At 68.0% G+C, this 26,966-nt stretch overlaps 4 protein-coding genes across 4 annotated transcripts in view; 3 read left to right on the forward strand and 1 right to left on the reverse strand.

The window, feature by feature from the left end:
- Positions 1-954: 954 nt before the first annotated feature.
- Positions 955-9,918, forward strand: EMIHUDRAFT_114327 (hypothetical protein; the record flags this gene model as incomplete). The annotated part of the gene is made up of 9 exons (XM_005780450.1): positions 955-1,073; positions 1,257-1,485; positions 1,556-1,642; positions 1,693-1,870; positions 2,630-4,344; positions 4,522-4,681; positions 5,004-5,326; positions 5,864-6,436; positions 9,478-9,918. 9 exons carry the CDS (start codon positions 955-957, stop codon positions 9,916-9,918), a joined length of 3,825 nt encoding a protein of 1,274 aa, XP_005780507.1.
- Positions 9,919-11,326: 1,408 nt separating this feature from the next.
- On the reverse strand, positions 11,327-12,016 carry EMIHUDRAFT_235133 (50S ribosomal protein L5; the record flags this gene model as incomplete). The annotated part of the gene is made up of 2 exons (XM_005780451.1): positions 11,327-11,384; positions 11,523-12,016. 2 exons carry the CDS (start codon positions 12,014-12,016, stop codon positions 11,327-11,329), a joined length of 552 nt encoding a protein of 183 aa, XP_005780508.1.
- A 1,642-nt stretch (positions 12,017-13,658) lies between these two features.
- On the forward strand, positions 13,659-18,397 carry EMIHUDRAFT_468751 (hypothetical protein). The gene is made up of 8 exons (XM_005780452.1): positions 13,659-14,284; positions 14,496-14,547; positions 14,731-14,819; positions 15,120-15,358; positions 15,523-16,729; positions 16,943-17,064; positions 17,140-17,245; positions 17,316-18,397. Exons 1-8 carry the CDS (start codon positions 13,676-13,678, stop codon positions 18,174-18,176), a joined length of 3,285 nt encoding a protein of 1,094 aa, XP_005780509.1. The 5' UTR covers positions 13,659-13,675; the 3' UTR covers positions 18,177-18,397.
- A 7,346-nt stretch (positions 18,398-25,743) lies between these two features.
- EMIHUDRAFT_457041 (hypothetical protein) overlaps positions 25,744-26,966 on the forward strand; it is a gene marked incomplete at its 5' end in the record, with an annotated part of 6,066 nt that continues 4,843 nt past the window's right edge. Inside the window, 2 exons of the mRNA XM_005780453.1 lie at positions 25,744-25,831; positions 25,902-26,019. Coding sequence (XP_005780510.1) covers positions 25,744-25,831; positions 25,902-26,019 — 206 coding nt within the window. The remainder of the gene's footprint in view (positions 25,832-25,901; positions 26,020-26,966) is intronic.

Consider the following 26,966-nt stretch of genomic DNA (forward strand, 5'->3'; position numbering starts at 1 on the left):
TCCACCAGCCCCGGCGCCGCCCCCTCGCCGGTTAAGCGCTCCTCGTCCCACGCGATCAGGTAGCCCAGCCGCATCACCTCGACCGCCCACTTGCCCCCCCAGCACCTTCACCACATGCTAGGGGGGGGTCGTGGCCGAGGACCCCCCAGAGACTCGTGGTCAGGCCCTCCGGGCCCTTGATTTTACGCCTCATTTCGCAGCATTTTCGAGGGGAAAATCATCCTTTGGAGCTACATGAGCCTTGAGACTGGTCAGATTCACCAAGATATTGGTCTTTCAGCCACGATTTCACAACTTTGCACGTCTCGCGCGCGCGTGAAGGCCCCAAATGACGTGTGAGTGTTAGAGTTGTTTGGTATTGCTAAAAATCTCTCTCAACTTTGGGGGCAAAATCGGCTCTCTGGCGGCTATTCCTAGCCCACGTGCCACGAACCGCTGGGGGGTGCCCACCACATGCTAGGGGGGGGTGGGGCGTGAGTAGAAGTGCGCCCCCCTCCCTGGAAGCGATGTCCGCCTGCTCCCTCGAGATGGAAGCAAGCCGTGAACGCAGGCTTTTGCAGTTTATTCTCATGAGCTAGCAGCCCGTCATCAATGTTACGAAACAGACGCAAGGCGCGCAAGTTCATTTTGTAGAAGGGGTGAGGGGGAACAGCGAGCAAAAGAAAAAGGCGGGCGCCGAGCGCGCGTCCCCGTGGCTGTGGCGAGAATGCTCTCTCAGCTCTGGCATGAGGTGCTGCATTGCCTCACGACCGGTGCGTGGACACGGGCGGAAGTCCCTGCGGGAAGGCGCGAGGCCTCGCTGGCATGGATGCCGCAATTCTCAAAACACGTCGGTCCTGAGTGCAAGGCGAGCGGCCGCGCCACCGTCAATCGATGCTTCACTTGTGGGGCAGGACGGCCAGTGCTGGACGTGTCACTGGTCATTTTCGTGGCGCTTTCAGCTCGGCCGGCCCGATGACGCTCTACGTGCTTGGCGACTCCATTGCTGAGCAGCTGGCCTTTTCTCACTGCTTCTTCCTCCACCACCTGGACCTCTTCCCGTGGGCTGACGCATACCTGCCGCGCCAGGCGCAGTGCAGAGAGCAGCACCTTCGGCATCGGCACTGGAAGTCGCCAGCCACCGACCGCTGGGATGAGCTGCCTCTCACGGTCGTCGAGTTCCACTCATACAACACCTACAGGCGGGCCTGATGCCGTTACGTTAGCACAATCTGTCTCGCCCGTATACTGCTGAGACTCGCCTCGTATCCCGCCAGGTTTTGGAAGTTCTTGATGCCGCACCTACCGACACTGCGCGCGAGGTACTCGGCTGCGGGTGGCACCTTCCTAACATTGGTCGTCTTCCGCGACCCGGTCGCGCATACCGTGTCCACATACCGCTACATGGGCACGAGCAAGCGACGCAAACCGGCACTATCGCAATGGGTCCGAGAGAAGGGAGAGGAGAGCAGTTCGGTCTACCGCGCTCCGAGCTGGGGGCTTCAGGTGGCGGCCAACCTCGAGGTTGAAAGGCACACCACTCGACCCACCCTCCACCGGAGTTTGCTGTGCCCAGGTCGGCCACCTGAAGCACCTCGTCGACGTCTGCCTGGATACCAACCAGACCCAGGCTTGGGTCGGCGAGGCAGCACGCAAGCAAAGAGTGCGGTCGTCGACGCTGCGCCTGACCCCCGCCTTGCGCGCCCCTCACAGGTCTGCCCGGCGGGCGGCTCACCCGGCTCGGGCGGATTTGCGACGGCTTGCAGCAGCGGGGAAGCGAGAGGGCTCCGAGCCGCTGACTGGCTGACGCGCTTGCTGCTTCGTACCTTTGACGTCGTGGCCACGATGGACAAGCTGCAGAACGCAGTCAACCGAGCGCTCGCTTGCGCCGGTGCTCTCCCACGGAGGGTGGTGCACGTTTCGCCGATGTCATCGGGCACGGCGGCGCTGCCGCCCGCTGCCGACTTGCTGCAAAGGCGCTCCGCCCCCGCCCGCCCCATCCCCTCTCCCGCCCATGATTCCAGCCCCGCCGCCGTCATCGCACCGCGTTACCCTTGCGGCCCTCCCCTCAGCCTGTCCGACTCCGAGATGGGGCTGCTGCGCAACTTTGTCCAGTGCGACATGACCTTGTTCCGCGCCGCCGCCGCCGCCGCACAGACACAGATGGGTTGGCCGCACGCGAAGGGTATTTGCAAAGAGGTCGAGCCGCGCTAATGGGGGAGGTAAAAAGAAAGAACTGGCAGCGCACAGGAGGGATGTGGAGGCTCGAGGAAGGAGCACTTGGAGGGCACAACATTTTTCCCGCCAAGAGCTCTACAAAACGTTGGCGTATATATGCGCGACTCCGACAGCGAGCTCGGCGAGCTCAACGTGTCGATCGCCCTGACGCGCTGCCTTGTCGAGCGCGGTGACAGCAGGCACTACTGCCGCAGTCGGTCAGCTCTCGAGGGGCGGCTGCGGCGGCTGCTGGCGCACTGGCGTGGGCGAGACTCTCTTTCGGCGCTCCTCGCGCTCCGTGCCCATGCAGCGCGCGTGCGCGCGGCCGTGCGTGTGTCGGCGGCGCGGCGGCTGCAGACCGAGGCTCGCGCGCTGCTCCACGGCGGGCGGCTCGAGCGCATCGCGGTCGCTGTCCACGCGAGCACCGCTGCAGGCGCAGTGTTGCGGCGGCTCGCGGCGCTGGCGGCGTCGTACAGGCGGCGCGAGCTGGCGCGGCGAGCGTTCGACACGGAGCGGTCGAGGCTTGCGCTTGCCGCGCTGCGCCGTAACGTCGGCAGAGCCCGCACTTGCGCCCACCTCGACGCTGTCGCACGCGGCGCCCTCCGCACGTCGCGGCGGCGCCTCCTCTTGGGAGGGGTGGAGGCGCTGGCTCGCTCGGCAGTCGGGCCGACGCGCGCGACGCTGATGGCCTACCGCAGCGCGGCGGCGGCGACGGAGCTCCGCCGAGCCTTTGCCCGCCTCGCCGCCGCCGCCACCGCCGCCACCGCCGCCGCATCCTCCCACTCTGAGTGCAGCCTGCGGCGGCTGGGCGGTGCGCTGCGCGCTTGGAGGAGCTCGACGGGCGTGGAGACGGAGCGCCAGCGGCGATGCGCCGCCGCGCGGGCCGCGGCCGCCGCGCGGGCCTCCTCCCGCGCCATCCGTGTGTGGGCCGCCGCCGCCGCAGCGCGGACCGCCGAGGCCTGGGCGGCGGAACGCGCCGCCGCAGCGGCGCAGACGCGCTGCGGCGCTGCTGGTCTGCGGCGCTGGCGCGGCCTGTGCGCGCGGCGTGCGCGTGCTGCGGCGGCGATCGAGCGCGCTCAGCGGCTCGCCCTGGCCGCCGCCTTGGCGCAGTGGGTGCGTCGTTGCCCGCCGACGCTTCTCGACGGCTTCGCGGCTTGGCGCGTCGACCTCGAGGCAGGGGCGGAGGCAGGGGCGGAGGCAGAGGCGGAGGCAGAGGCGGAGGCAGAGGCCGCTGCCCGGTCGTATGCGGCCGCCTCCCGGAGCGCGGGTCCGCGGCGCGAGGCCCCGCCCCGGCGCGTCGAGCCCCCGCGGGTCGAGCCCCGGCCCGCTCGCGAGCGCCAGTCGTGGGACGCGCGCGCAGCCAGCTGGCTCTTGGCCGCGATCGGATTTGACGCGCGGCCGGTCGCGCGCGGGAGAGGCTGCTTCTCCATCCGCCGCGAGGAGGAGGGAGGGCCTCGCACGGCGCGGGAGGGCGCGGGCGGCGAGCCTCCGCCGCGGCGCGCCCTCCCGACGCCGCGCCGCCGCCCGCCCCTCTCACGGGGCTCCGCCCTCGACGCCGTCGCCTCTCGCGCGCTGCGCCGGTCGGCGCTCCGGCGCTGGCTGCATCACCTCCCGCGCCGCCGAGCGGCTTGCCGCGAGTTGCTTGCGCTGCGGACGGCGCCGGTCGGTAGCGACGGCGTCGGGGCCGCCCTCCGCGCGCGCCTCTCCCTCCGCCGCTGGGCAAACAGCTGTCGGGCGCGCCGGCGGCTGCAGCAGCTCGAGGCGACTGCGGCCGCTGCCCCGCGCCGCCGCTGGCGCTCGCTCGCTGCGGCGCTGGCGGCGTGGCGCTTCGGCGCGGCGCGGCGCGCGGCCGCCAGCCGCGACACGCAGCGGCTCGCCTCCGCCGCCACGCACGCCCATCAGCGCCGTTCGATGGCGACCGGCATGCGCGCACTGCGCAGGCCGGTGGCTTGCGCACGGCAGCTCGAGCTGCGAGGCTTCCGCCGCGCCTTTGCAGCCGCCGCCAACCACGGCAGCCGGGCGCCGTCTGGCTGCCCCTCAGGGCCGGTCGCATCGGACAGCACCGCCGCCGCCGTCGTCTTCAACGCCGCCGCCGCCGACGCCACCATGCGCGCAGCGGCCCTCCTGCACCGTTCGCTCCGGAGGGAGGTGAGGCGCTCTAGATGGCGCCCTAGATGGCGGACTAGATTGCGGACGGCGGGAGGATGGCGGGGCACGTACCCGTGCCCGTTGTGCTCCCTCCAGTGATCCGGTTCAGAATGCAGTGCGCGACACCGCGCTCACCCCCCCCCCCCCCCTCCCCCTCCTCCTCTCCGTGTGCTCAAGGTGCGCCGCACCGTCCTCCGCGCGTGGAGAGCCGTCGCATCGCAGTCCGCGACCGAGCATGCGCAGGCAGAGCGCACCGCCGCTCGGCGCGCGCTCGTGCGGTGGCATCGCTGGGCGTGGGCCGAGGATGCGCGCGTCAGCGCCGACAGTCGCCGACAGCGTGCGCTCGCGATGCGGCGCTGGCGGCGCGAGTCTGCGCGCCGCAAGCGCACCGCCGCCGCCGCAGCCGCTGTTCGTGGAGGCGCGGAGCGTGCGGCGGTGAGGCGGTGCTGGATGCAGCTGGGAGTCGCGGCTATCAGCGGGACGCGCCGCCGCGCCGCCGCCGACGCCATCGCTCGGCGCGTCTGTGCGAGGCAGCTCGCCTCCGGATGGGCAGCTCTGGACGCCGCACGAATGCGCCTCGCAGCGAATCGTGACCGCCTCCGCTGCGGCCCGACGGGACCGCGCTTCTGGCCTTCCCACAGAGTTGTGGTCGTGAATAGGCGCCTGCTTCCACCTCGCCGCTGCGAGGCTGGCGGACAGGAGCAGCGTCGCGTGCCAACGCCACTTGCGGCTGTGGCGTGAGCGCGCCGCCGCCGCCGCCACGCTTGCTCGCCTCTCTGCAGCCGCGCGTCCTCTCGCCGACAGGCTCGCGGCGCGAAAGGCGCTCGGCGCGCTGTGCCGGTTCGAAGCGTTCCGCTCGGCCGCTCGGCTGCGGGCGCAGCTCGCCACGGCCGCGTGCAGGCAGCGCCATCGCGTGGCCTTTGCGCGCTTCCGCTCCGCCGTGGCGACGCGTGCGGCCATTTGCGCTGAAGTTGCTCGGACGGTTGCGTTTCACCGGAGGGCTGCGGCGCGCCACGCGTTTGTCAAGTTGCGCGCTGCGCCGCGCTGCGAGGGCGCGCTTCGGCTCGTGGCGATGCGGCAGTGGCGGCGACGCGCCATGTGTGCCGCGCTAGCAGCGTGCGCGCGCCACACGGCCGCTCGACTCATCCACCAACGCCGCACCACTGCCGCTTTCGCCCTCATGCGTGCTTGCGGCCTCCGGCGCGGTCTGTTGGCCGCGGTCGGGAACGCTGCGCATCGGCGCAGCGTCCTGGCCCAGGCTCGCTCCTGCTGGCACGCCCGCGCTACGCTCGTCGTGGCGGCGTGGCGGCGGCGCGTCGCTGCCGCCGTCTGCATGCAGGCGGCGATGCTCCGCGCGAGACACTGCAGCCGCCGAACAGAGTTGGGCCGAGCGTTGCGGCGGATGCGGCAACGAGCGCTCAGCGGCGCTGCGGCCCCCGCGTGGTGCGAGCGCGGCAGCTTGGCGCAGCGGGCGAGAAGCCCCGCGGCGGTGGTCGAGGCACCCGCGCATGGGCCGCAGGCGGACGCGTGGCACGTGGTGCGACCAGCAGCAGAGGATGCGTGGTGGGATGTGTGCAATGTAACCAGAGTGGACCCGGAGGCAGAGGAGCCTCCTGAGGAGCGATCGGCTGGGGCGCTGCTGGGGGAAGTCGGCGAGGAGGGCTCGTCCGAGGGCGGCCGGCCGCTGCACACGTCGTTGGATGGGGTCTCTGTCGACGGGCGGGTGGAGGACCCACAGGCGCCGCTGCAAGTCGTGGCGCACGCGCGGCAAGGGGATGCGGTTGATGTGCAGCACGTGGCGGCCGGCGCCGACGACAATGGCGGCGGCGGCGAAGCGGGAGGCGAAGGTGTTGCAGACGAGGCGGCCGTGCGGCTGCAGACTGCGGCCCGCGGCTGGAGGACTCGCGCCGAGGTGTCGGCAGTGAGGGCGCGGGCGAGGGCGATGGTTGCTTCGGCGGCCGAGAGGGCGGCGGAGGAGTCAATGGCGGCGGGGTGGCGGGAGACCGCAGAGTCAGGGGTAGAGGAGGAGGCGGAGGCGGAAGAGGAGATGGTGGCAGAGGCGGAGGCAGCGGAGGCGGAGGCAGTGGCGGAGGTGCAGCCCCTTCCTCTTTGCGCGCCACCATGTCTACCACCCCTGCCCCCTGCTTGTCCTCCGCCGCCTCCGCCGCCTCCGCCCCCTCCACCCCCTCCGCCGCCTCCACCCCCTCCACCCCCTCCACCCCCTCCGCCGCCTCCGCCGCCTCCCCCGCCTGCTCCCGTGGCAGAGCGCGCCATCTCGCCGCCTCTGGCCCCGGTCTCTCTGGCGCGGTCGCTGTCGCTGGACGCGCCCCTCGCTCGCACCTTTGGCCGCGTTGCCATGAGCTGCGACGTGCGGATGCCGCCGCCGGACGTGCTGCGCGACCGCGGCCAGGCACGCACGCGGAAGAGCTGGGCGCCGGAGAGGCGAGGCGAGGGGGATCGTTTGGGGTGCGGAGGCGCGGTTGGCGGCAGCTCAGGCGCCGCGTGTGCCGGTGCGCCGTCTCTCGTCGCGCCCACATCGAGCGAGACACGCGCCCGACGCGCAGCCCCGTTCTGCTCTTAGGCGTCGCACTGCCACCGCTCTCCTCCGAGGACGCGCCGCGGCTGAGTCATCGACGCTTCTCCTGCGACGAGGGCAGCGGCCTTCCGGCTACGAGCGCATCCAACACCCCCGCCGCCGCGCGCTGCTGCTCCTCCTCCGCCCGCTCCTCGTCCGACTACACCGCGATGTCCAGGACACGTCCAGGACACGTCCGAGACATGTCCGCCGCCCGCTCCTCGTCCGACTACACCGCCGTGGTCTACACGAGCCTCGACCTCTCGCCCGCGGCACAGAGTGGCGCGGCCGGGCCCGCTCCCGAGCTGCTGCGCCGTGCCTCTGCCTCGGCCTCCCCGCCGGTGGCCGCCTCCGCTGCGGCCCCACCGGACGCGCCTTGCCCCACTCCGCTCACAGAGTGCGGGCATGAATAGGCGCCCGCTCCCGCCGCGGCTTCCGCCAGCCGCTCGCCGCTCGACAGCCCGCTCGACAGCCCGGCGGCCCTCGACACACAGTTCGCGTCATGGGCCACCTCTCCCGCGGGCGTTGCTGCCGGCACCGCCGACGCCGCCGCCACCAGTGTCTCGACCGCTGCCACTGTCGACGCCGCCGCCGCCGCCGCCGCCGCCGCCGCCGCCACTTTTGCCGCCGCTGCAGCTGCCGGCACTTCCTGTAGCGACGCCTCGCCGCACTCGCCGCGCTCGCCGCTCGATGTTGAGTACAGCAGTTGGCTCGAGGCGCTGTGCGGCGGTTGCGCGCGTCGCGAGGAGGAGGAGACGACGCCGCCCTTCTGTGCCCCGCCTGCGGGTGCGGCGGCGCTGCTGACCAAGAGCGACGCAAACGGTGTCGGCGGCGCGCGGAGGACGCTCCAGTACGACGCTACGTCCAGCATAGCACATGGTTGTTGATTGTGTCAGTGACAGTGTGTGCGTTCATGACCATGATCCATGTGAGAGTCAGAGAGGCTCAACACCGAAAAAGGGCGCCCTGTGCCGCGGCGCGGGACCGTCCACATCTTCACCGGCTCGGTAATGTCCACCTCGCCCTCTCGCGCCAGCGCCGCGCCGCCTTCGCTGTCCGCGGAGAGCGGCGGCGACGTCCCTGCAAGCATTCGGACGGCCGCCAAGGATGGCCAAGCGGGTGCGGTGCTGGCGTGGCTCGACGGCGGCTGGGTCGACGCGACGTTCGAGTACACCTTTGGTGACGGCTACCGTGCGAGCGGCATGACGCTGCTGATGATCGCAATGACCTACGGCCACGCGGAGCTGGCCGAGGCGCTTCTGCGGCGCGGTGCGGATATCTCGTTGCAGAAGAGCGATGGTGGCACCGCGCTGGGTCTCGCCGCCGCGAACGGCCGCGAGAAGCTGGTCGAGCTGGCATTGCAGCACGGCGCGGAGGTGAATCAGCAAAACTATACCTGCGGCACTGCGCTGATGGACGCCGCCTACAAAGGCCACGAGCGGGTGGTCGACACGCTGATCCGGCACGGCGCAGAGATCAACGTGCAGGCCAACAACGGCGGCACCGCTCTGATGCTCGCCGCTCTCGGCAACCATCCCGCCGTGGTGCTCCGCTTGCTGCGGGCGGGCGCAGACATGAAGCTGCGCAATAGCAGCGGCAATACCGCGCTGCAGTGGGCCAAGGAGAATTGCCTCACCGAGTGCGTCGAGGCCTTCAGGACGTATCTCGGGGAGGTGACGGCAGCTCGGAGCGAGGCTCTGTCGGCCGAGGCGGGCGGCGCAGGGGCGGGAGACGCGCCCGCAGGCGAGGCGGAGGCGGGCGCCAGTGCTGCGGCCTCTGCTTCGATCGGCGAGGGCGGCGCAGAGACCGCGCCGGGCAGCGAGGCGGTGCCAGAGGAGGTTGTGCTAGCGGCTGAGCGAGGCGAAGAGGCGACGATGCTGGCGTGGCTCGACGGCGGCGGGCGGGTCGACGCGACCTTCGAGTACACCTTTGCTTGCGGCTCCCGTGTGAGCGGCATGACGCTGCTGTTGGTCGCAATGTCCCATGGCCACGCGGGGCTGGCCGAGGCGCTTCTGCGGCGCGGTGCGGATGTCTCGTTGCAGAACAGCAACGGCAATACCGCGCTGGGTCTCGCCGCCTTGAACGGCCGCGAGAAGCTGGTCGAGCTGGCACTGCGGCTCGGCGCTGAGATTGATCAGAGAGACTGCGTGGACGGCGGCACTGCGCTGATGAGCGCCGCCTACAAAGGCCACGAGCGGATTGTCGACACGCTGATCCGGCACGGCGCAGAGATCGACCTGCAGGACACATACCGGTACGGCGACACCGCACTGATTTGGGCCGCCTCCTACGGCCACCCCACCGTCGTGCGTCAGCTGCTGCGGGCAGGCGCTGACATGACGCTGCGCACTACGGAGGGCAAGACCGCGCTGCAATGGGCCAAGGAGAAGGGCCAAACCGAGTGCGTGCGCGCCCTCGAGGAGCATGCGGCGGCCGAGGCGGCGGCCGAGAAGGCGGCGAAGGAGGCGGCGAGGGCTGCGGGGGCGGCGGAGAGGGCGGCGCAGAGGGCGGCGGAGGAGAAGGAGGCGGCGCGGCACGCCGACGAGCTGCTGGCGGAGGTTGAGGCGGAGAAGCGCGCCAAGGGCAAGAAGGGCAAGAAGAAGAAGAAGGGCGGAGGGGCGGGCGCGGCTGGGCCGTCGCAGGAGACGGAGGAGGGTGCCGAGGCGCCGTTGGAGGCAGCCGAGGCTGCGAAGAAGGCCGAGGAGGAGAGAATGATGAGGCTTCTCGAGAAGTGTCACGAGGAGAGGATCCGGTTCGGCATCACGGCGGAGAGCCAGGCGGCGGCGTCGGCAGCGGTGGCCGAGGCGGTGCGCTTGGACGCTGAGGCGGACGAGGCGGAGGAGGAGGCGGAGGCGGACAAGGAGGCGCTGGCGGCTGCCGAGGCAGCGCTGGATGAGGCGAGGGCCGCAAGAGACGCGAGGCGTGCCGCTGCGGCCGCTTCGATGGCCAGGGCGGTTGCAGCCAGGATGGCGGCGGATGCGGCCCAGGAGCGCTCCTAGAGAGCTGCTCCGATCCTTCACGGGTCACCACGTTTGGAACGCGAGAGTAGCACCGGCGTGTAGCCTCGAAGGGGCAGCCGGGGTCTCGCGTCTAGGGTCGTACAAAGATGTAAGGTACAAGAAGCAGGGCGCGAGCCGCGCACAAAAGCTGCGCACACAGAAAGCAACGCCGGCGAACCCCGCGTGACCGCACAATCGAGGGAAGAAACTCATGTGAGACAGAGGGTCACGCGGGACACGAGCACGGTCTCGGGCACCGCACCCGTGCTGCCACAAAGCACAATGTGCTGCCACAAAGTACCACTAGCGATGTCGAGGCCGCCGCCATCACCGCCTCCTCCCAGCCTGCAGTCAACCTCCGCCCTCGCCGCCGCCGCCTCCGCCGCCACCACCGGTGCGGGTCCTTATTCCCGCTTGCGCACTGCCCCCAGAAGAGCTGCACAAGGGGCAGCACCAGCGCGCGGCCGCCGACGGGACAACTTTACCTCCGACAGCGCCGATAATGATCTTTGTGGGGGATGCGGGATTGCGTTGCCGCACCTGTGTTGAGCCTGTCTGCTGTGTGAGAGAGATTTGTTTTCAGTTTCTTTCTTTGTGTGCAGGCAGGGAGGCAGGTGTATGTATGCGGGCGCGCGGAGAGGGAGGTCTTGGGCGATGTTCAACGGATCCAGCCCAGCGACCTCTACGTGTCGATTGGGGACTGCTCCTCCGTTCCGGCCGAGATACTAGGCGGTGCTGCCGTGCACTGGCGCCAGCGAGCTCCATTCAGATCCCGCGCGCGCGATCGGCAGTCGAGTTACACCCCGCAGCCGTGCACCCGTGCTGTGTGTGCCCGCGCGCACTCGAAACGTGGTTTTCGGCGATCTCTCGGCGGACCACTCGTCGACTCGCGGTCGCGCTCGGACACGCGAGGTGCGTGCTCGCCTGCCTCCCCCGGGAAGGACACGGCCGTTTTCAGCGAGATCTGTGGAATCATCCTCACCACCCTGCCCTCACGCCACCCAACCCCCTAACCCGTAGTCTGCCCGTAGTCTCGCGCTGCTGCCGCGCAACACTGGGACGTGCGCGGAGGCGGACGTCACGTGAGTGCCACCCGCGGTCTCTCGGCGCTTCTCAGCCTCCCTCGGCTCGGCCCTGCGCGCGCGAGGATGAAGCCCCCTCGGCCGGCGTGACCGGCTGCTTCGTCGTCCTCGCCCGAGCGCCAATTCACAATTTCAAAACATGAAAGTTGAAACGGTGTGCACGTTTTGTTCATGTTGGCTCAGGCTGCCGTGAGGGACGGCTCAGCTGACACACACAACGCTAAAGCCCACCCACTAAAGCCCACCAAAGACCGGGGCTGACCCGTGCCTCGACTCGTCTTCCCTTCCGGACCTCGCCTCCCCTCCCCTCCCCGGGGAGCCCGCCGTCATTGTCTGAATGGAAACCGCAGCGCCGAGAGCAGCAAGAACGCCTCCTCCTCGCTCCTCGCCGAGGTGCGCACCTGCCCGCCCAGAGACACAGAGAGCTGCTCAGGAAGGCGGCGGGGTGGCATTCTGACCACTACAACGCTGGGGCGCGTGCGCGCGTGTGCGCCGCGCTGGGGCGGGGCGCGAGGGCCGCACGGAGCCTGCACTCCCAGGCCGGGCGTCTGCTGCACGTTGAGGTTCGACAGGTTCTCGTGCTGCGACTCGAACTCGAGGAAGGTGCTCCAGTCGCGGATGCCGAGCGTGTAGCCGCCGTCGTGGTCAAAGGACTTGCGGTCCAGCCCCTCAAAGTCGGTGATCCGAGGCAGCACCTGCGTCACGAGTCGGTCCATGAAGTGGTACATGCTGTCGCCGCGCAGCGCAACCTTGGCGCCCTCGAGGAGGCCCTCGCGCGTCTTGTACCGCGCGTTGGCCTTCCGGATCCGCGTAAACTTTGCCTGCTGCCCCGTTATCAGCTCGAGCATGAAGGCGGCCGCGATCGGGTTGTCGAGCCCGCTCGGCCGCAGCCGTGTCGCGACGCTGACCGTCACCTTCTCCACGCGCGGCACCATGTGCACATTCTTGTACTGGAACTTGGCGAGCAGCTCGGGACGCACCACCGTCTCGTAGAAGAGTCGGTAGCGAGAGGCCATGCCTGGCGAGGCCGACACTCAGCACGCTGCCGGGGATTTTTTTTTGAGCTTAGCCTTCGATGTTATGAAAACAAACGCAAGGCGGACATGGCATATCGCTCTCGGGCTCACGGACATCCCTCACACCCGCCGCACACCCGCCGCCCCCGCGCGCGCCCCACCCCGGCCGGGAGAAAGGGGAGTGACAGTTTGGGATTGCAAGCCCGAGTATGTTGAGTCCTGGCTCAACAACGCAGATAACAAGAGGGGGTGGTCCGGCTCACAGGTCCGGCTCACGCGCCTCGAGCTCGCCACTCGACCGCACTGAACACTTCCGCCCCCTCGCTCCCAACCCATCCACCTCGCCGACCGCAGAACCGCGCGATCTCGGGCGATCTCGGGCCGCGCCGCGCGATCTCGGGCGATCTCGCGCTATCTCGGAGCTCCACGCCACGCCGCCCCCCCCCCCCCCCACCTCACCCACCGCCGCGCCGCGCCATCTCGGGCGATCTCGGAGCGTCGCTCGCGCGGCGTCACACCTGCTCAAAAAAAAGGAAGGGCCTGGTTGGAGCCACGGGGCTCACGAGGACGTGCTCGCTCGGTTCTCGCCGCCTCGCCCTGCGCCACTTGGGCCGGTGAGGCGGCGCCCCGCGCGGCGCGTCCCTCGCCCCGTCACGCCGACCCCTGCGCGCACCGCTCATCTTCAGCCCTCTCGGGGTTACTCTTGCGCTCACGCAGGGGAACCCGGCGGTACTCCCTTCCCCCCACCTCCGACGGGTTAGGTCGGTTCTGCGCCCCTTGGCGCCTGTGCATGTCCCGCGTGCCCGCCTGCCAGGGCTGATGCCAAGGCCAAATCAACAACATGCCCGGCTGATGCCAGGGCCAAACCCACTGCCGTACTCGCCGTGGGCCCCACCCACCAAGTTTGCCCGTTCTGCGCGCATCGATGCGCTCAATGGGCAGACGGTGATTGGCTCAGTCTCTCAAGTTCAAGACGCCTTTCAGGGTCTCATCTCCCTTGACGGGCCGGTGTCCACAATGCAATCGACAGACCCCATGCGCGTCAACAGCATCGACTGGCTATGGCGCGTGAGCGTACCGTTCACTCTGGTCGGCAACGTGCCGGCCGCGCTGTTCGTCGAGTTGAGATACTCTTCCCCAACCGCTGCAATCGACGCAGAGTCGCTTATGCAGCTGCCAAACAACGGCTCCGAGGTGTCGTTCAAAGTCGCACCCGCTGAAGGGAGCACGATGTACCCGACGGGTCTGCTGCTGGCGGCGCACGCTCTGCTGGCCGAGATCAACGCGGCAGTCTGGTAGCCGGCATCTTGTCACACCTCGTGCAGCCGCCTCGTGCAAATTGCAGCCAAGGTGTGCCAAGCTGGACGAGGCTGGCGCTCCCGCTGGGGGAAGGCAGCAGAGCGCCTCATCATAGCTGCTCGAGGCGGCCGGCGCCAGGTTACGCGTTTTTTTTCGAAAACTAGGGGGGCGGCCAAATTTCTTTTTGTGCGAGGGAGCTACTTGTAAAATTCTTTTTGAGCTTAGCCTTCGATGTTATGAACGCGAAAAAATTCTTTTTCACGCGCCAGTCCCGTGCTCAGTGTTGTGCGAGCTTACCAGAATTCTTTTTTCAAGCGACCGAGACGCTCAGCGAGAGACGCTCAGCAGTCTCGCGCCTGAATGGCCACGGCGGCCGCCCTGGTGGCCTCTCTGCGATCACAAAGTGCGCTCGAGACGCTCCTCAAGGTGGTTAGCAACATTCTCAAGGCGCCCACGGAGCCCAAGTACCGCACGCTCAAGACGTCAAACGCGAAAATCAGCGTCATCACCGAAGCGAGTGGTGGGACCGAATTGCTGAGAGCGCTCGGCTTTGAGGCTGAGGCCGGGACGCTGGTGCTTCCCATGGGCGCGGACCTGAATGTGCTCATGGACGTTCAGCGCGCCATCACAGAGGCGCTTGCAGCGCCAGCAGCGCCGGCAGCCGCTCCAGCCGCGCCGGCGACGGCTGCTCCTCCACCTCAACTCCCAGCGACGGCACAGGCCCGGCTGCACGAGCTCTTTGCCGCAGAGATGGCGGTCGACGGCGACGCAAACGCGGCGGCGGCGCGTGCGCTTGGGCGGCTGCAGAAAGAGGCGGCGGCGGCGCCGGCTGCTGCTGCCCCGGCGGCGGCTGCCGTGGACGCGCCCCAGCCGATGGAGACGGAGGAGGAGGAGTTGGACGACGACCTCAAGGCGGCGATCGCCCTCTCCAGAGGAGCGGGCAACACAGAGGGGGACCCGGGCGGCGAGGTGTCCGGCGAGGGTAGATGCGGGACAGATGCGGGACGTCTCCCCTGCAGCGAGGTGGTGGAGGGTGACGGAGCGCCGGAGTGGGCCTGGCGATGGCATGCCCGTCCCTCCCCCCGCGTCCTGCTCCAGACTCCTCTCCACCTGGCTCCTCCGAGGCGCGCGACACCAGTCCGCGTCCTCATCCCCGCTCTGTCTTCCCCGCCCCGTGCAGGGCGAGGCGCAGGGCGAGGCGCAGGGCGAGGCGGACCTCGCTGCGGCGCTCCGCATGCCGCCGTAGATGCGTGGAGTCGAGGTTCCACTCGAGAGGACCACTCGAGAGCACACGCATGCGGCTGTGTTCGGATGCGCGCGGCTGCATTCGTAGCCTCCGCACTTACCGCGGTGCTCTGCACATGGTACCGTGTCCCCCCTTCCCCACTCGACTCTGGTGCACTCTCCCATCAAAGGCATGTCGCTCGAGCCCTCCGGCGGCAGTGGCCTCGCGCCGGCCGCCGACGACATCCTTTCCCGCGACGGATTCGAGCGCCGCGTCAAGGCCCTCCTCCTCCGAGACACCTCCGAGACACCTCCGAGACACCTCCGAGACACCCCCGAGACACCTCCGAGACACCCCCGAGACACCTCCGAGACACCCCCGAGACGCCCCCGAGACACCCCCGAGACACCCCCGAGACACCTCTGAGACACCCCCGAGACACCTCCGAGACAGCACGACCTACCGCCACACTTCCAAAGCCCACGCGTCTCGTCGTGCTGCTGCTGCACTCCTCCCCCCAGATGAGCCGCGCTGCCGAGGAAGTGTCCGTGACACGTCCTCCCGTCTGCCACGCCGCAGGCGCTGTTTGCGGAGGAGCAGCTCTCCTCGCCCGACGCAAACACGGCCGCGGCCAAGGCGCTCCAGCGCGCGCAGCAGGAGCAGCTCGCTGCCGCCGCCGCGCAGCGCCGAGGAGGCGGCGCCGATGGCGGCGGCGGCGGCGGCGGCGGCGGCGGCGGCGGCTCGGCGCCGGCGCCGGCTCCTGCGGCCGATCCTCCTCCTCCGCTCGCGTCTCAGGGCTCGAGCTCTGGCGGCGAGAGGTGCGTCTTCGCCGCGATCCGCTACCACCGGCACGAATGCGAGAATGTCACGTTCAGCCGTTGCCGTCAGCCCCCCCTTTCCCCCTCCCCCTTCCCTTTCCCCACCTCTTGCCATCGGAGACTGCGCAGCAGCCGAGCAGCCAGCTTGCCCGCCCGCCGGTCAGGTTCGAGCGGCTCGAGGATGTGGAGCGGGTCGCGCAGGAGCAAGTGGACGCGATCAACGCCCTCTACCACTCCGACGGCGTCGTCTTTGTCGACCCGACCTTCCCGCCCATCCCGCGCTCCCTCTACTCGCACCCGGACGGCGCGCGCTCTTTCAAGTGCTCGACCTGCTCGAAGCGCTCCAACCTGCCGCCGCAGCCGACCCGCGAGGAGCTCTTCAACCTGCGGTTCAGGGGGGACGTCGCGGCGAGGCAGCGCACGCTGCCGTGCCTCCACTGCGGCGCGCCCCACCTCGCGATCGAGTTTGCGGTGCGGCCGGTCGGGTGGGAGCGCGCGTCGGCGACGCCGCCGCAGGGCATCGTCGACGACACGACGCTCCAGTTCTCGACAGTGCCGTGGGTGGTGTTCCGGGGCGAGCCGCGCCCCGAAGACATCCGGCAGGGCTCCGTCGGCAACTGCTGGTTCGTGTGCGCCCTCTCGGCGCTCGCCGAGAAGCCGGAGCTGCTGCGCCAGATCCTGCTCACGCGCGAGTTCAACCGCGCGGGCGCGTACCAGGTCCGTCTCTGCTTGGCGGGCGAGTGGCACACGGTGCTCATCGACGACGTGCTGCCGGTGGACGCGCTGCAGATGGTTTGCTACCTCAAGCCCGCCCGCCGCCAGCTGTGGGGGCCACTCATCGAGAAGGCGGCGGCCAAGCTGTACGGGTCGTATGAGGCCCTCTCGGGTGGCACGTTTGCAGAGGCGTTTGGCTTGCTCACCGGCTGCCCCTCGCAGCGCATCCTGATGCCGGCGCACCCGGCGCGCAAGGAGCCGCCGCCGCTGCCGCCCGGCGCGGGCGAGGCGGACCGCGCGCACCACGCCAAGGCGATGGAGCGGTGGCGCGCGAGCATTGTCGACTCTGACGAGCTCTTTGCGCAGCTCTTCTCGTTCCGGCACTCCGAGTATCCGGTCGGCGCATCCACCTTCGCCGCGGGCAACGAGGCGCTCGAGCTCGAGATGAAGCGGCTCGGGCTGCAGTGCCCGCATGCGTACAGCGTGATGGCCCTCACCGCGGTCGGCGAAGACGGCACGCAGCTTGTCAAGCTGCGCAACCCGAACGGCGTCGCGCTCTGGAAGGGGGACTGGTCCAAGGCCCCTCCTCCTCCTCCTCCTCCCTGGAGCCCACCCCACCCCACCCCACCCCACCCCCACCACCTCGCGCTCTGGACGGTCGACCGCTCCTGGGCGCCGCCTCTCCCTCCTCCTCCCTAGCCCCCCTCCCTCCCCATCCCTCCCCTCCAGCACCCCCTCCGCCTCCCCTCGCAGCCCCCCTCCCTCCCCTCCCTCCCCTCCAGCCCCCCTCCCTCCCCTCCAGCCCCCCTCCCTCCCCTCCCTCCCCTCCAGCCCCCCTCCCTCCCCTCCATCCCCTCCCCTCCCTCGCAGGCGTCGCCGCTCTGGACGTACGAGCTGAAGCAGCAGCTCAAGCTCGAGCACGAGGACGAGGGCGTGTTCTGGATGGCGTGGTGCGACTTTTATCGCCTCTTTGCAGAGCTCTGCGTCTGCCGGTCAGAAGAGCCGGTGGCCGTCTGACGTGTGACGCGGAGCCTCCCTCCGAGCCTCCCTCCGAGCCCTCCCCGTAGGCTGGCGCCCGACATGCTCGAGGCGCGCGAGGCCGGCTGGCTCGGCTCGGTCTTCAACGCGGGGCAGGCGGTCACGCTCGAGGCGTACGCGCGCTCCGAGGTTGAGGTTCCTCGCCGGCCGCTCGCTTGGCGGGACGGCGAGGACACTCTCGAGACACTTCCGAGACACTTCCTAGGTGGTCCTCCACCAGGAGCCGCACGTCTCGCGCGGCGTCGAGGCGGTGGCCACGCTCGTCGACTTGGGCATGGCGGTGCTCAAGCGGCAGTTTGACGGCTCGTACTCCACCGTCGCGTACGCGGAGCGCTGCCTGCAGCAGAACGTGCACCTCACGCTCACCCTCGAGCAGGACGGCCACACCGCGTCGTACCTCGTCGTGCCTCTCTGCTTTGGCCAAATGCGCTCGACGGAGCCGCGCAAGTTCCGTCTCGCGGTCCACTCGACGCAGCCGCTGGCGATGGAGACGGCGCCGCTCGACGCGGCGCTCGTCGCGACGACCCTGATCCAGCGCGCCGCGGAGCACGGCGACCGCACGCCGCTCCTCAAGTCGCCAGCGCTGGGAGAGGCGCTCGTGCTGCACACGATAGACGACGAGGCGGGCCGCGTCATCGTCGCGGAGAACGCCTCCTTCCACCCGCTGCGGGTGGGGTGGGAGGCGGACGCCGAAGGCTTCGTCTCGAGCCGCCGGCTCCTCATGTGCCAGGACGTGCTGCCGCCGCGCACGCGGCAGGTGCTCGTCGTCCTTTCCCGCGACCTGAAGGGCAAGGCGTTTCGGCTCAGCTACGGCTTCGACGGGGGAGGCCACGAGGGCGGCGGCGTCCCCGCCGCCGGCTTGCACATCCCGGACATCGACGACCTCGGCCAGCTCAAGGCCCTCCACGCGCCGCAGCCCATCGCGGGCGGCGCGGCCGGCGGCGCGGCCGGCCTCGCCATCCCGCCAGCGGCGCCGCCAGCGGCGCCGTTTGGTGATGCGGCTGCGCTGGCGGACCTCATTCGCGGCTTTGGCGGGGGGGCAGCCGGCAGCGGTGCGGGCGCCTGAAGTGCGGCGCAGCGGCCGGCGCGGCCGCTGGGGCGGACGCAGAAGAGAGATAGAGGACACAAGAGGTTTGACGTGGTCCAGAGTGTCCGGCGTGTCCGGAGCTGGAGAGAGGCCGCACAGCGTGCAAGCGGCAAGAGCGAGAGGAAGATTTCGCGGCTCTCTAACAGCTCACGGACCACGGCTGGGCCCCTGTGCTTTTGCAGAAAAAGTCATGACGTTTTGTTGCAACCGAAAAATGATCACAGAGGCTCAAACTCTCACGAGACGAGGGAGGGAGCAGGACTTTGCGGAGATCAGCAGGAGGATGTACGAAGAGATTAGGAGCAGCAGGGACCCGAGGGACCATGTGGAAGACGGCTAGTGCTAGTCCCCCATCGGGAGGACGACCCCGGCTAGTCGCCGACCACACCCCCACAAAGAACCCTGCACAAAGATCGCAAGGGCGGGGACCTGTTCCTTTCTACCCAGCTCATAGTAGAGAGGTGTCCGTTTTTATGTATTTATTTATTTCACCCCACGGACGCCCACGATACAGAGCTCCAACAAAATCTCGCGCAACCCCCCCAAGCAGGGGCCACGGCCGCGTCGCGCGTCATGCTCGAGAAAATAACCAGGTGCCTCATACAACATACAAGATCTGCGATCGCGGCTTGTAGAACACCGCGGAAGTAGTCGCACACGCGGCAACGACACACTCTAGACCTTGTTCATGGCGTCGGACAAGCTGAGTCGCTTGTCGGTCGGCTTGTGAACGTCGACAAGGTAGTCGGGGATGTTGTCGCCGTCCGTGTCGGCGGTGCCCTCGGCGGCGTCGGGAATGTTGTCGCCGTCTGCGTCCGTGTCCTCCGCGTCCGGAAGGCCGTCGCTATCTGTGTCCTTGGTGTTGGACTCCTTAGCGTCAGGGATGTTGTCGCCGTCCGAGTCGACGGTGCCCTCCTCGGCATCAGGGAGACCATCGCTGTCAGGGTCGACGGCCCCCTCATCGATGTTGGCTTGAGCAATCTCACCGGCGCCCTTGCCGGCTGCTGCCGCCGCCTCCGGTGACAAGCCTGAATCGATAGCGTTGCCCGCAGCAGTGCCCGCCGCCGCCGCCGCGTCTGGCGAGAGGCCGTCAACGATGGCGTCGCCGGCGGCATCGCCCGCCGCCACAGCCGCCTCTGGCGACAGGCCCGAGTCCATCGCCGTCTGCGCCGCGTCGGCCGCCGCCAAGCCAGCTTCCGCCGCCTCCTCTGGTGTCTTACCGGCAACGATGGCGTCGCCAGCGGCATCGCCCGCCGCCACAGCCGCCTCTGGCGACTTGCCCGAGTCCATCGCCGTCTGCGCCGCGTCGGCCGCCGCCAAGCCAGCTTCCGCCGCCTCCTCTGGTGTCTTACCGGCAATGATCGCATCGCCAGCGGCATCGCCCGCCGCCACAGCCGCCTCTGGCGACTTGCCCGAGTCCATCGCCGTCTGCGCCGCGTCGGCCGCCGCCGAGCCAGCTTCCGCCGCCTCCTCTGGTGTCTTACCGGCAACGATGGCGTCGCCAGCGGCATCGCCCGCCGCCACAGCCGCCTCTGGCGACTTGCCCGAGTCCATCGCCGTCTGCGCCGCGTCGGCCGCCGCCATGCGATGTGCCGCCCCTAGCACATCGTCCTTGGAGTCGCAATCCCCGAGCGAGTAGACGTCCGCTCGGTACTCGCGCGACTCCAGGGCCTGGAGGACGTCTTCGTCGTACCTACGATGCAACGCGTCCTGTCGTGACGCTTCGCCTTCACGCAGAGATCACGGGAACATGCGCGGTGCGAACCTTGGGTGGCATTCTCGGAAGAACGCACAGACCGCCCACAGAGCGCCACGCTCTGCCATGAACGTGCCGCAGCCAGGAGTCGCAGCGCACTGCATCGCGCACTGCGAGAGCTCCTCTTCCCACGAGCGATCGGCCAGCGGCATGGCGATGGAGTACTCCGATCCGACCTAACGCCATGCCACGGCTTTTGAACGCATGCGCGGGCGGATTGGCGAATATGAAGCGGGTCCTATGCCTCATAGGAAGCCTCGCCGCAATCGTCATTGTCGCACGCCTCCGGCTCGCACACCGTGCTCGGTGCGACAAGGCAATATCCTGGCTTTCCCGCCCACCCTACTGCCGAAAAGTCGCCGTGCACTGCGCCCGCCGAAAACTCAGTCTCCGACAGCTGGCCATCGTTGTCGGCGTCAAGAGCATCAATCACATCCTTCGTCGTCTCGAAGGATGCGTCCAGCCCAGCGGCCGCACGCGCAGCCTGCAGCTCCTCCAGTCGCAGGAAGCGGTCGCCATCGCCCATCGCGGATACGTCGCTGACAGCGTCGTATCCGGGCAGCGTGGCTAGCCCCGGCAGCTGCGCCGAGCCTCCCCCGCCCGCAGCAAGGGGGCTGGCATCCTCCCAAGGCGGCCATGCAAGGTCTGCAACGACGAAGGCGGGCGGGTGAGAAGGGGGTGGCAATGCGCTCTAATGCAATCTCTGGTGGGGGGCAGGGCACTAGATATGGTCGCCTCTCCCTCGCTACCCTGATCAATGCAACCACACCTGCCTCGGCGACAAACACGGTACCTGAGGCATTTGGCTGCGTTGCACCCGCCGCAGCAGCCGCCACCGTACGCTCGTACGTGTCCCAGGGGTTCAGGAGTTGATCTGCAGCGGAGGGGAAACACTGGTGGTGTTCAAACCCACTTCACGTGAGCAGCTAGCATACAACCAATCACAAGCGGGACGACCGCTCGCCGCTCCTACTATGAACATTGCTCATGCGGCTGAAGCGGCTCGCCTGTACTGAGCCTTTCAGCTCCGGCAAGCCCTGCCAGCGCCAGAAGCGCCAGCGAGGCTCGCATGCGCACCGAACGAACAGCCCCGTCAGTAGTTGACGGGAGCTGGTCTGCGGCGGTGGTGCTTTGCTCGACTACCTCTCGTCGCTCGGCCGTCGGCGGCCTGAATCGTAAAAGCTTTGGGGATGCCGCGTGCCGAGTTCGTTCCACACTTTTGGCGGTGGGTGCTCATTGTCAACGCTGGGTGTGTGTGTGTGTGTGTGGGGGGGGGGGGTTCTCGAGCTCCCGTTGTGTACCTGTGTTGTGCCATCGCGCGCCACTCCGGCGAGAAGCGTTTTTTTCTCCGCTCTCTCCTGCCACCGCGCATCCTCGATGGCCGCTCACCTCGTCGCGCCCCGTGTCTCGCGCCTCTCGCCAACGCAGCTGCTCGCCGTCACGCTCCACTCGCCGACGCGACACGCGCAAGGTGCTCGATGAGCCCTACCGGGGCTGCCCCGGCGAGGCATCATCGCGGACGAGCCCGAGGAGCACTCCCTCGTCGCCGAGTTCGGGATGTACTACTCGAGTACAAGTCCCCCGAGATTGCGCCGCTGGCGCAGCAGGCCAAACCCGCCCGCTCACCACTGGAGCGGGCACGCCGGAGGGGCACCCGGCGGCACGGCGATGCCGATGGAGGACCTCGCCGGTTGCACCATTCATTTTTTATTCTTTCTCACACCCCACGGGCACCCCCCCTGGGAGAATGTTGCTCGGCTCAATCCCTGCGATCTCCACGCGCTCGGCGCTCCTCGCAGCGCCCGCTGTTCATGTACCTTCGCTGGATGTCGACTCGTTGACAACCGTGCTCCTCGCGGAGGAGGAGCTCCGGCGGGCGCTCAAGTCCGAGGCCGCCGAGGCACTCGACGACTTCTTCGCCGTCTTCCCGCTCCTCTTTGTGGGAGGCGAGCTGCTGCGGCCAACTACCCACGTTCCACACCATTGCCGACCACACCGTGTAGCCAATCCGTGGGGGAGGTAGGTGGTCGTAGGAGTCTAGTCCTATTGGCTGCCATACGTCCCAACACACATCTGCACTGCATGGAAACAGCGCGATGACCACCGATACCACCCCCTCTCCGCCCAGGCCTCCTCGCGCTGTTCGCTACCGAGTACGTCAAGGGTGTTCACGCTCGGCCGCCTCCCACGCCACGATGGCTACTGCCCACTCACGCCTCTCGCCCCCTTTTCTCGCCGCAGGCCTACTCAACCCGCGAGTGTGAGAGCTCCAGCTCCCGCTCCCGTCGACCGTTGCGCCGCTCGGCACACACGGACACAGTCGCGATGTGCGGCACCGCGGCGCCTCGCCTTGGCATGCTCTTTCGGCCCGTCTCTTTCTCTCTCGGCCCTCTCGGCCCTCTCCGCGCTACGAGTAGCAGGGAGCAGACAGTTGTAATCCTACTCGAGTAGTCTCGCTAGCTACGCTGCTCGCATCAGGCATGGATGGGCCTTGACTCGGTGGCTAAAATAAGCCGCTACATGTACATGTGCATGTGCATGCACATGCACATGCATGCACACGCACACGCACATGCACATGGCATGCACATGCATACATGCAACACAGGTCATGTGCATGGACATGTGCATGCGCATGTGCACATGCGCATGCACATGATGGGGCTTCGCGGAGGGAGCGCCAGCCGCTGAACCCACGGGTCACCCTCGACGTCACTTGGCGACGGCACGGCGAAGGCACCTCCGAATCCGTCGACGACGCGATGTCTTTGTACTTTCTCCTGCTTGCCCCACTCTCCTTTCGCGGCGCTTTTAGGCCCGCCGCTCAGCGGCGGCGCGCAGGTATCGTCGTCGCGACGAGCGGCCCGCCCGCGGAGGCGGCGGACCGGTTGCCGTTCAGCCAAACGCCAAAGAGCCAGCAGCCAGTGAGGGAGGTGCAGGATCTGAGGCGCGCAGAGCTCTAGCGGCCTCAGGCTCTAGCACAAGAGCTCCGTCCCTGCCCTTGGGCGCGCAGATACACCTTGCAGCCGGTGGAGAGGAGTGTGCTGGGCGGCGCCGTGGGCGCTGACGATGATGATGATGGTGGGATGGTGATGGCCATTCATTTGCTGCAGGCGGGCGTTTGCGTATGACTGGGCGGCGGACGACGGGTACGGTGACCGCTTGTGGGGGATGTACGTCGCCGTGATGCTCGTCATCTCCCTCCCCGTCGCGTTTGATACCTACCGCGTTTTGCCGGCGCAGCTGCCCGAGCTGTTTGCGGCGGCGCACACAGGCGAGAAACATCTCCGCGACACCAGATCGCACATCCACCCGCCGGCTAACACGCCTCGGGCGTGTCTGCAGGCACCGCCGCCTTCCTGCTCGCCTTTGTGCTGCGGCTGCGCCTCGGGTGGGGCTTCGTGCAGCGGCGGCTCAAGGAGCGAGTCACGTACTACGAAGCCAACCAGCGCGGCTTCCTCTCGCGGAAGGAGCCCGAGGCGGCGCTGCGCGACCGACTCATCGAAAGGTCGCAGGTTGCCCCGAGCCTCCGGCGCATCGACAAGTCGCTGCTGCCGCTCCTCGCCTCGATTGTGGTGAGCACACAGGCGCTCGACGCTTCCGACGTGCCGGTGCTTCGGACCCTCTCGGGCGAGAGCGCCACGCGGTACACCAACCAGCTGCGCGGAGACGACGAGTTTGCGGCCGCCGAGCAGGCAAAGGCGCGCCAGCGAGGGGGCGGCGACGCGAGCGAGCAGGAGAGCGCCTCCAGAAAAACAAAGACTGCGGCGGAGTGGTCGAGGGGAGTAGACCTGGGTCTGTCTAGCCGCACTCCGGACACGCGTCCGAGCTCCAAGTGTATGCTGCTCGCGACACCGTATGCGCTGTGCCCTGCCTCGCGACACCGTATGCGCTGTGCCCTGCTCGCGACACCCGGTGTCTGTCCCTGACCCTGACCCTTGCGTACTCGTGGCGCAGGAGAACATCAAGCCGCTCTACTGCGACAGCCGCTACTACAAGATCCTCGCGGGCGGCAACGGCCAGGGAGGGGTGGGGTGCAACGGCTTTTGACGCGCGGGGCGATCGAGCGCGAGCCTTTTCGGGTTGTCGCGTGCGGCTCGAGGCTCGGAGGGGTGTTGTGGTCGCGCGCGGGGCACAGACAAGGGTGCGGAGTCCAGTCTGGATGTGGAAGAGAGGAGTATGTACAGTGGCAGGGTTTGCGCGTTGAACGCACCATATATTGGTTTGCTCGGCTCGACTAGACACACATCTGCGCATCATTCACACACACACGACACTCATGCGACTCACGCGAGTGATGAGCCTCGAGCGTGAACATCGGACATTCGGCTTTAGCCTTTACGCATTATACGGCTTTTGTGTTACCATCCGATCGCGCCTCACACACGTGCGCGCACACGTGCGGTGCGGCAGCCCACATACCTTAAAGCCCTGCCTTAATGTGTATGATGAGCCTTGAGCAATGGATAGGGTCGATTCCGCATGGTACGGGACCCCCCTCGATCGTCTGACGTCTCCCCCTCCCTCACTGCACAGCTGGTGCGTTCATGGGGGGGGGGGACACATAACAAACACACGGTCCAGGTGCGAGGATCGAGGTCGCCGCCGAGGGACCTCGGAGGGTAGATCGGGCGGTGTCGTCCCCCCTCTCCATCATCTCCTCGGAGATGTCGTCGGCGGTGGCGGTTGTGACCGATCGAGCTACAAGAGGAGGTAGTTCAGCAGGATCCGGGATAGTCAGCGGATGCACTTGATGTCGGATGTGTGTGCTTGCGTCTTGCGGTAATCATCATTAAGGATGCTGTCGTACCCAAGATGGCTGCGATGTAGCCAGCTCAGCCAAGAGGGCTCACCTCGAGGCGGGCGGTATGGCTGCGGTAGTGCGTCTCGAGCCATAGGTCTACCAAGGATGGCTGCCGTGTGTGTTAGTATTGTAGCCATTAGACTGGAGGATGTGGCTGCACTGCAGCTAGCTCAAGCCATCCGTAGAAGGTAAGATGGCTGTGCAGGAGCCAGCACAAGCCATTCTGATCTTACATTCCGAGGTTAAAGCCGTAGTGCCACTGCTGGGCACTTGGAGCACTTGGAGCACTTGGAGTGCAGTCGGTAGCCTCACATCCAGGGCCGGGGAGCTAAGAAGCGCACCCAGCGGGCCATGATCGGTATCGGGTTGCGGGCTAGAGAGCCCTAGCCCTGGGGGGTGCGCGTTCGCAGGGAAAGGGCCGTAGAGTAAACACACGGTTCTCCGAGGGTTGGGTTCCGTGTACCGGGTTTCCCCTTAACTGCAGGACGCCCCCTCTACTCGGAGCTAACACGGACCCACAACACCGTACTCCACGCACGTACACGGATACACCTCATGTTCCGGGCCCGGCCTTTGTTTTTGACCGCGCAAGATAAAAGGGTGGCTAAGGGCTCTGCCCCGCGCAAGGCGCCCGCGTCGCAGACGCGGTACCATTGACAAATCTGCAATATACCCCCACACGAGCAAATAGCCAAAATCCGAATACCGTGCACGAATCCGGCGATCTGGGCCGTGGACGGGGGCAAGCCTTCAGCTGGTGCCAAGACATTCGTAAAATTGAAGCCAAGAACGTCCGCTCCGTGCTAGCTAGGGAAAGCTGATCGAGCCCAGCGTGCCCGCGACCGCCTCCCGCGCAGCACCGCCGCTGGGGACGACACGCTGCGGAATCGGATCGAGCCCATGCACGGGCAAAGAAGGACGCTGCATAAGCGGTTGGAGAGGCAGCCGGCGTCTGCCGTCACAACGAGTCCCAGCGCTGGTTGGACATGCGCGTCGGCTCGCCCGAGGACTGCTGTCGCGACCCTCCCGTCGTGACGCAGCCTCCGACGAGCTCTGCAACCGAGGAGAGTGAGGGTGCGCCTCCCCTCACTGCTGGCCTGGCTGCGCACCGCCCCACTAAGCACCCCCTCGAGCATCTCTACAGATCTCTACAAGCACAAGTACAAGGGCGACCTTCTCCAAGTCGTCAACACTCCCGGCGGCTCCGACAAGACTTTAGCCTTGGCCACCCTCCTTGCGGAGCAGGAGGAGATCCGCTCTCGGTCGGCAACGTGGCAGCTAGTCGAGAGACTCGGTAGTTGTGACCCCCCTCTGTGCTCTGAGTGAGGACAGGAGATAGAGAGCGTTGTGGCGTTGGTGTACGCAATAACGGGACAGGGTAGTCGTTCTCTCTAGCTCCCCTTCTAGCTCTTAGCATGAGCTGCGCCCTGTGTCCGACCCCTTTTGCGCAGCAACACCTTAAACTTTTAGGCCCTCCATCCAAATTCGGGTCGGAGCGTAGCGGAGTGGGCCCCGAGTTTGAAAAGGGCGACGGACGCTTGCGTCCTAGCCTCCAACAACGCCTCCCCGGCGCAGAGGGGCCCCCGGAGGGATGCTCAACCGCTCCACGCCACGCCGCTTGCGGCGGTCCTATTCCCAGCTCCGCTGCTGTTTGCGTTATTTTTCTGCACCGTTCTGTGTGGCGGCTGCCCCTCGGGCGCTTGCTCGTCGTGGCCGATGGACGACCTCATCCGCAAGCGCCCCGCGACGGGTCCCACCGGCGTGCCGAAGAAGGGGCGCGGCAACGGCTCCGCCTTTGGCGGCGGCGGCGGCTCCATCTTTGGCGGCGGCGGTGGTGGCGAGGGCAGCTCCAGCGTGCAGGTATGCCCCTTCTTCCTGCAGGGCCGCTGCCAGTACGGCGCCGCATGCAAGAACCTTCACCCAGCCGACGAGAGCGGCACGACGCCGCCGCCGGCGCGTGCGAGCAAGGCGGCCGAGAAAGCGGCGCTGGCCGCCAAGCTAGAGGCGGCAAAGGCGCGGTTGGCGGCGGCGGCGGCGGCGGCCGCTCCGGCCGTCGAGATCAGTGGGCGTGGCCGCTCCTCGATGCAGCTGGCGGAGGCGGTCGCGTCCGGCGCGGGCGCGCCGGAGCGTGCGACTCCTCCGCCGCGCGCGAGCCCGCCGCCGGAGGCCGAGGGCGCAGCGGCGCCGGCGGGCGCTTCCGGTGTGTTTG

This window comes from Emiliania huxleyi (assembly GCF_000372725.1).
Source record: "Emiliania huxleyi CCMP1516 chromosome Unknown EMIHUscaffold_214, whole genome shotgun sequence".
Lineage (NCBI taxonomy): Eukaryota > Haptophyta > Isochrysidales > Noelaerhabdaceae > Emiliania > Emiliania huxleyi.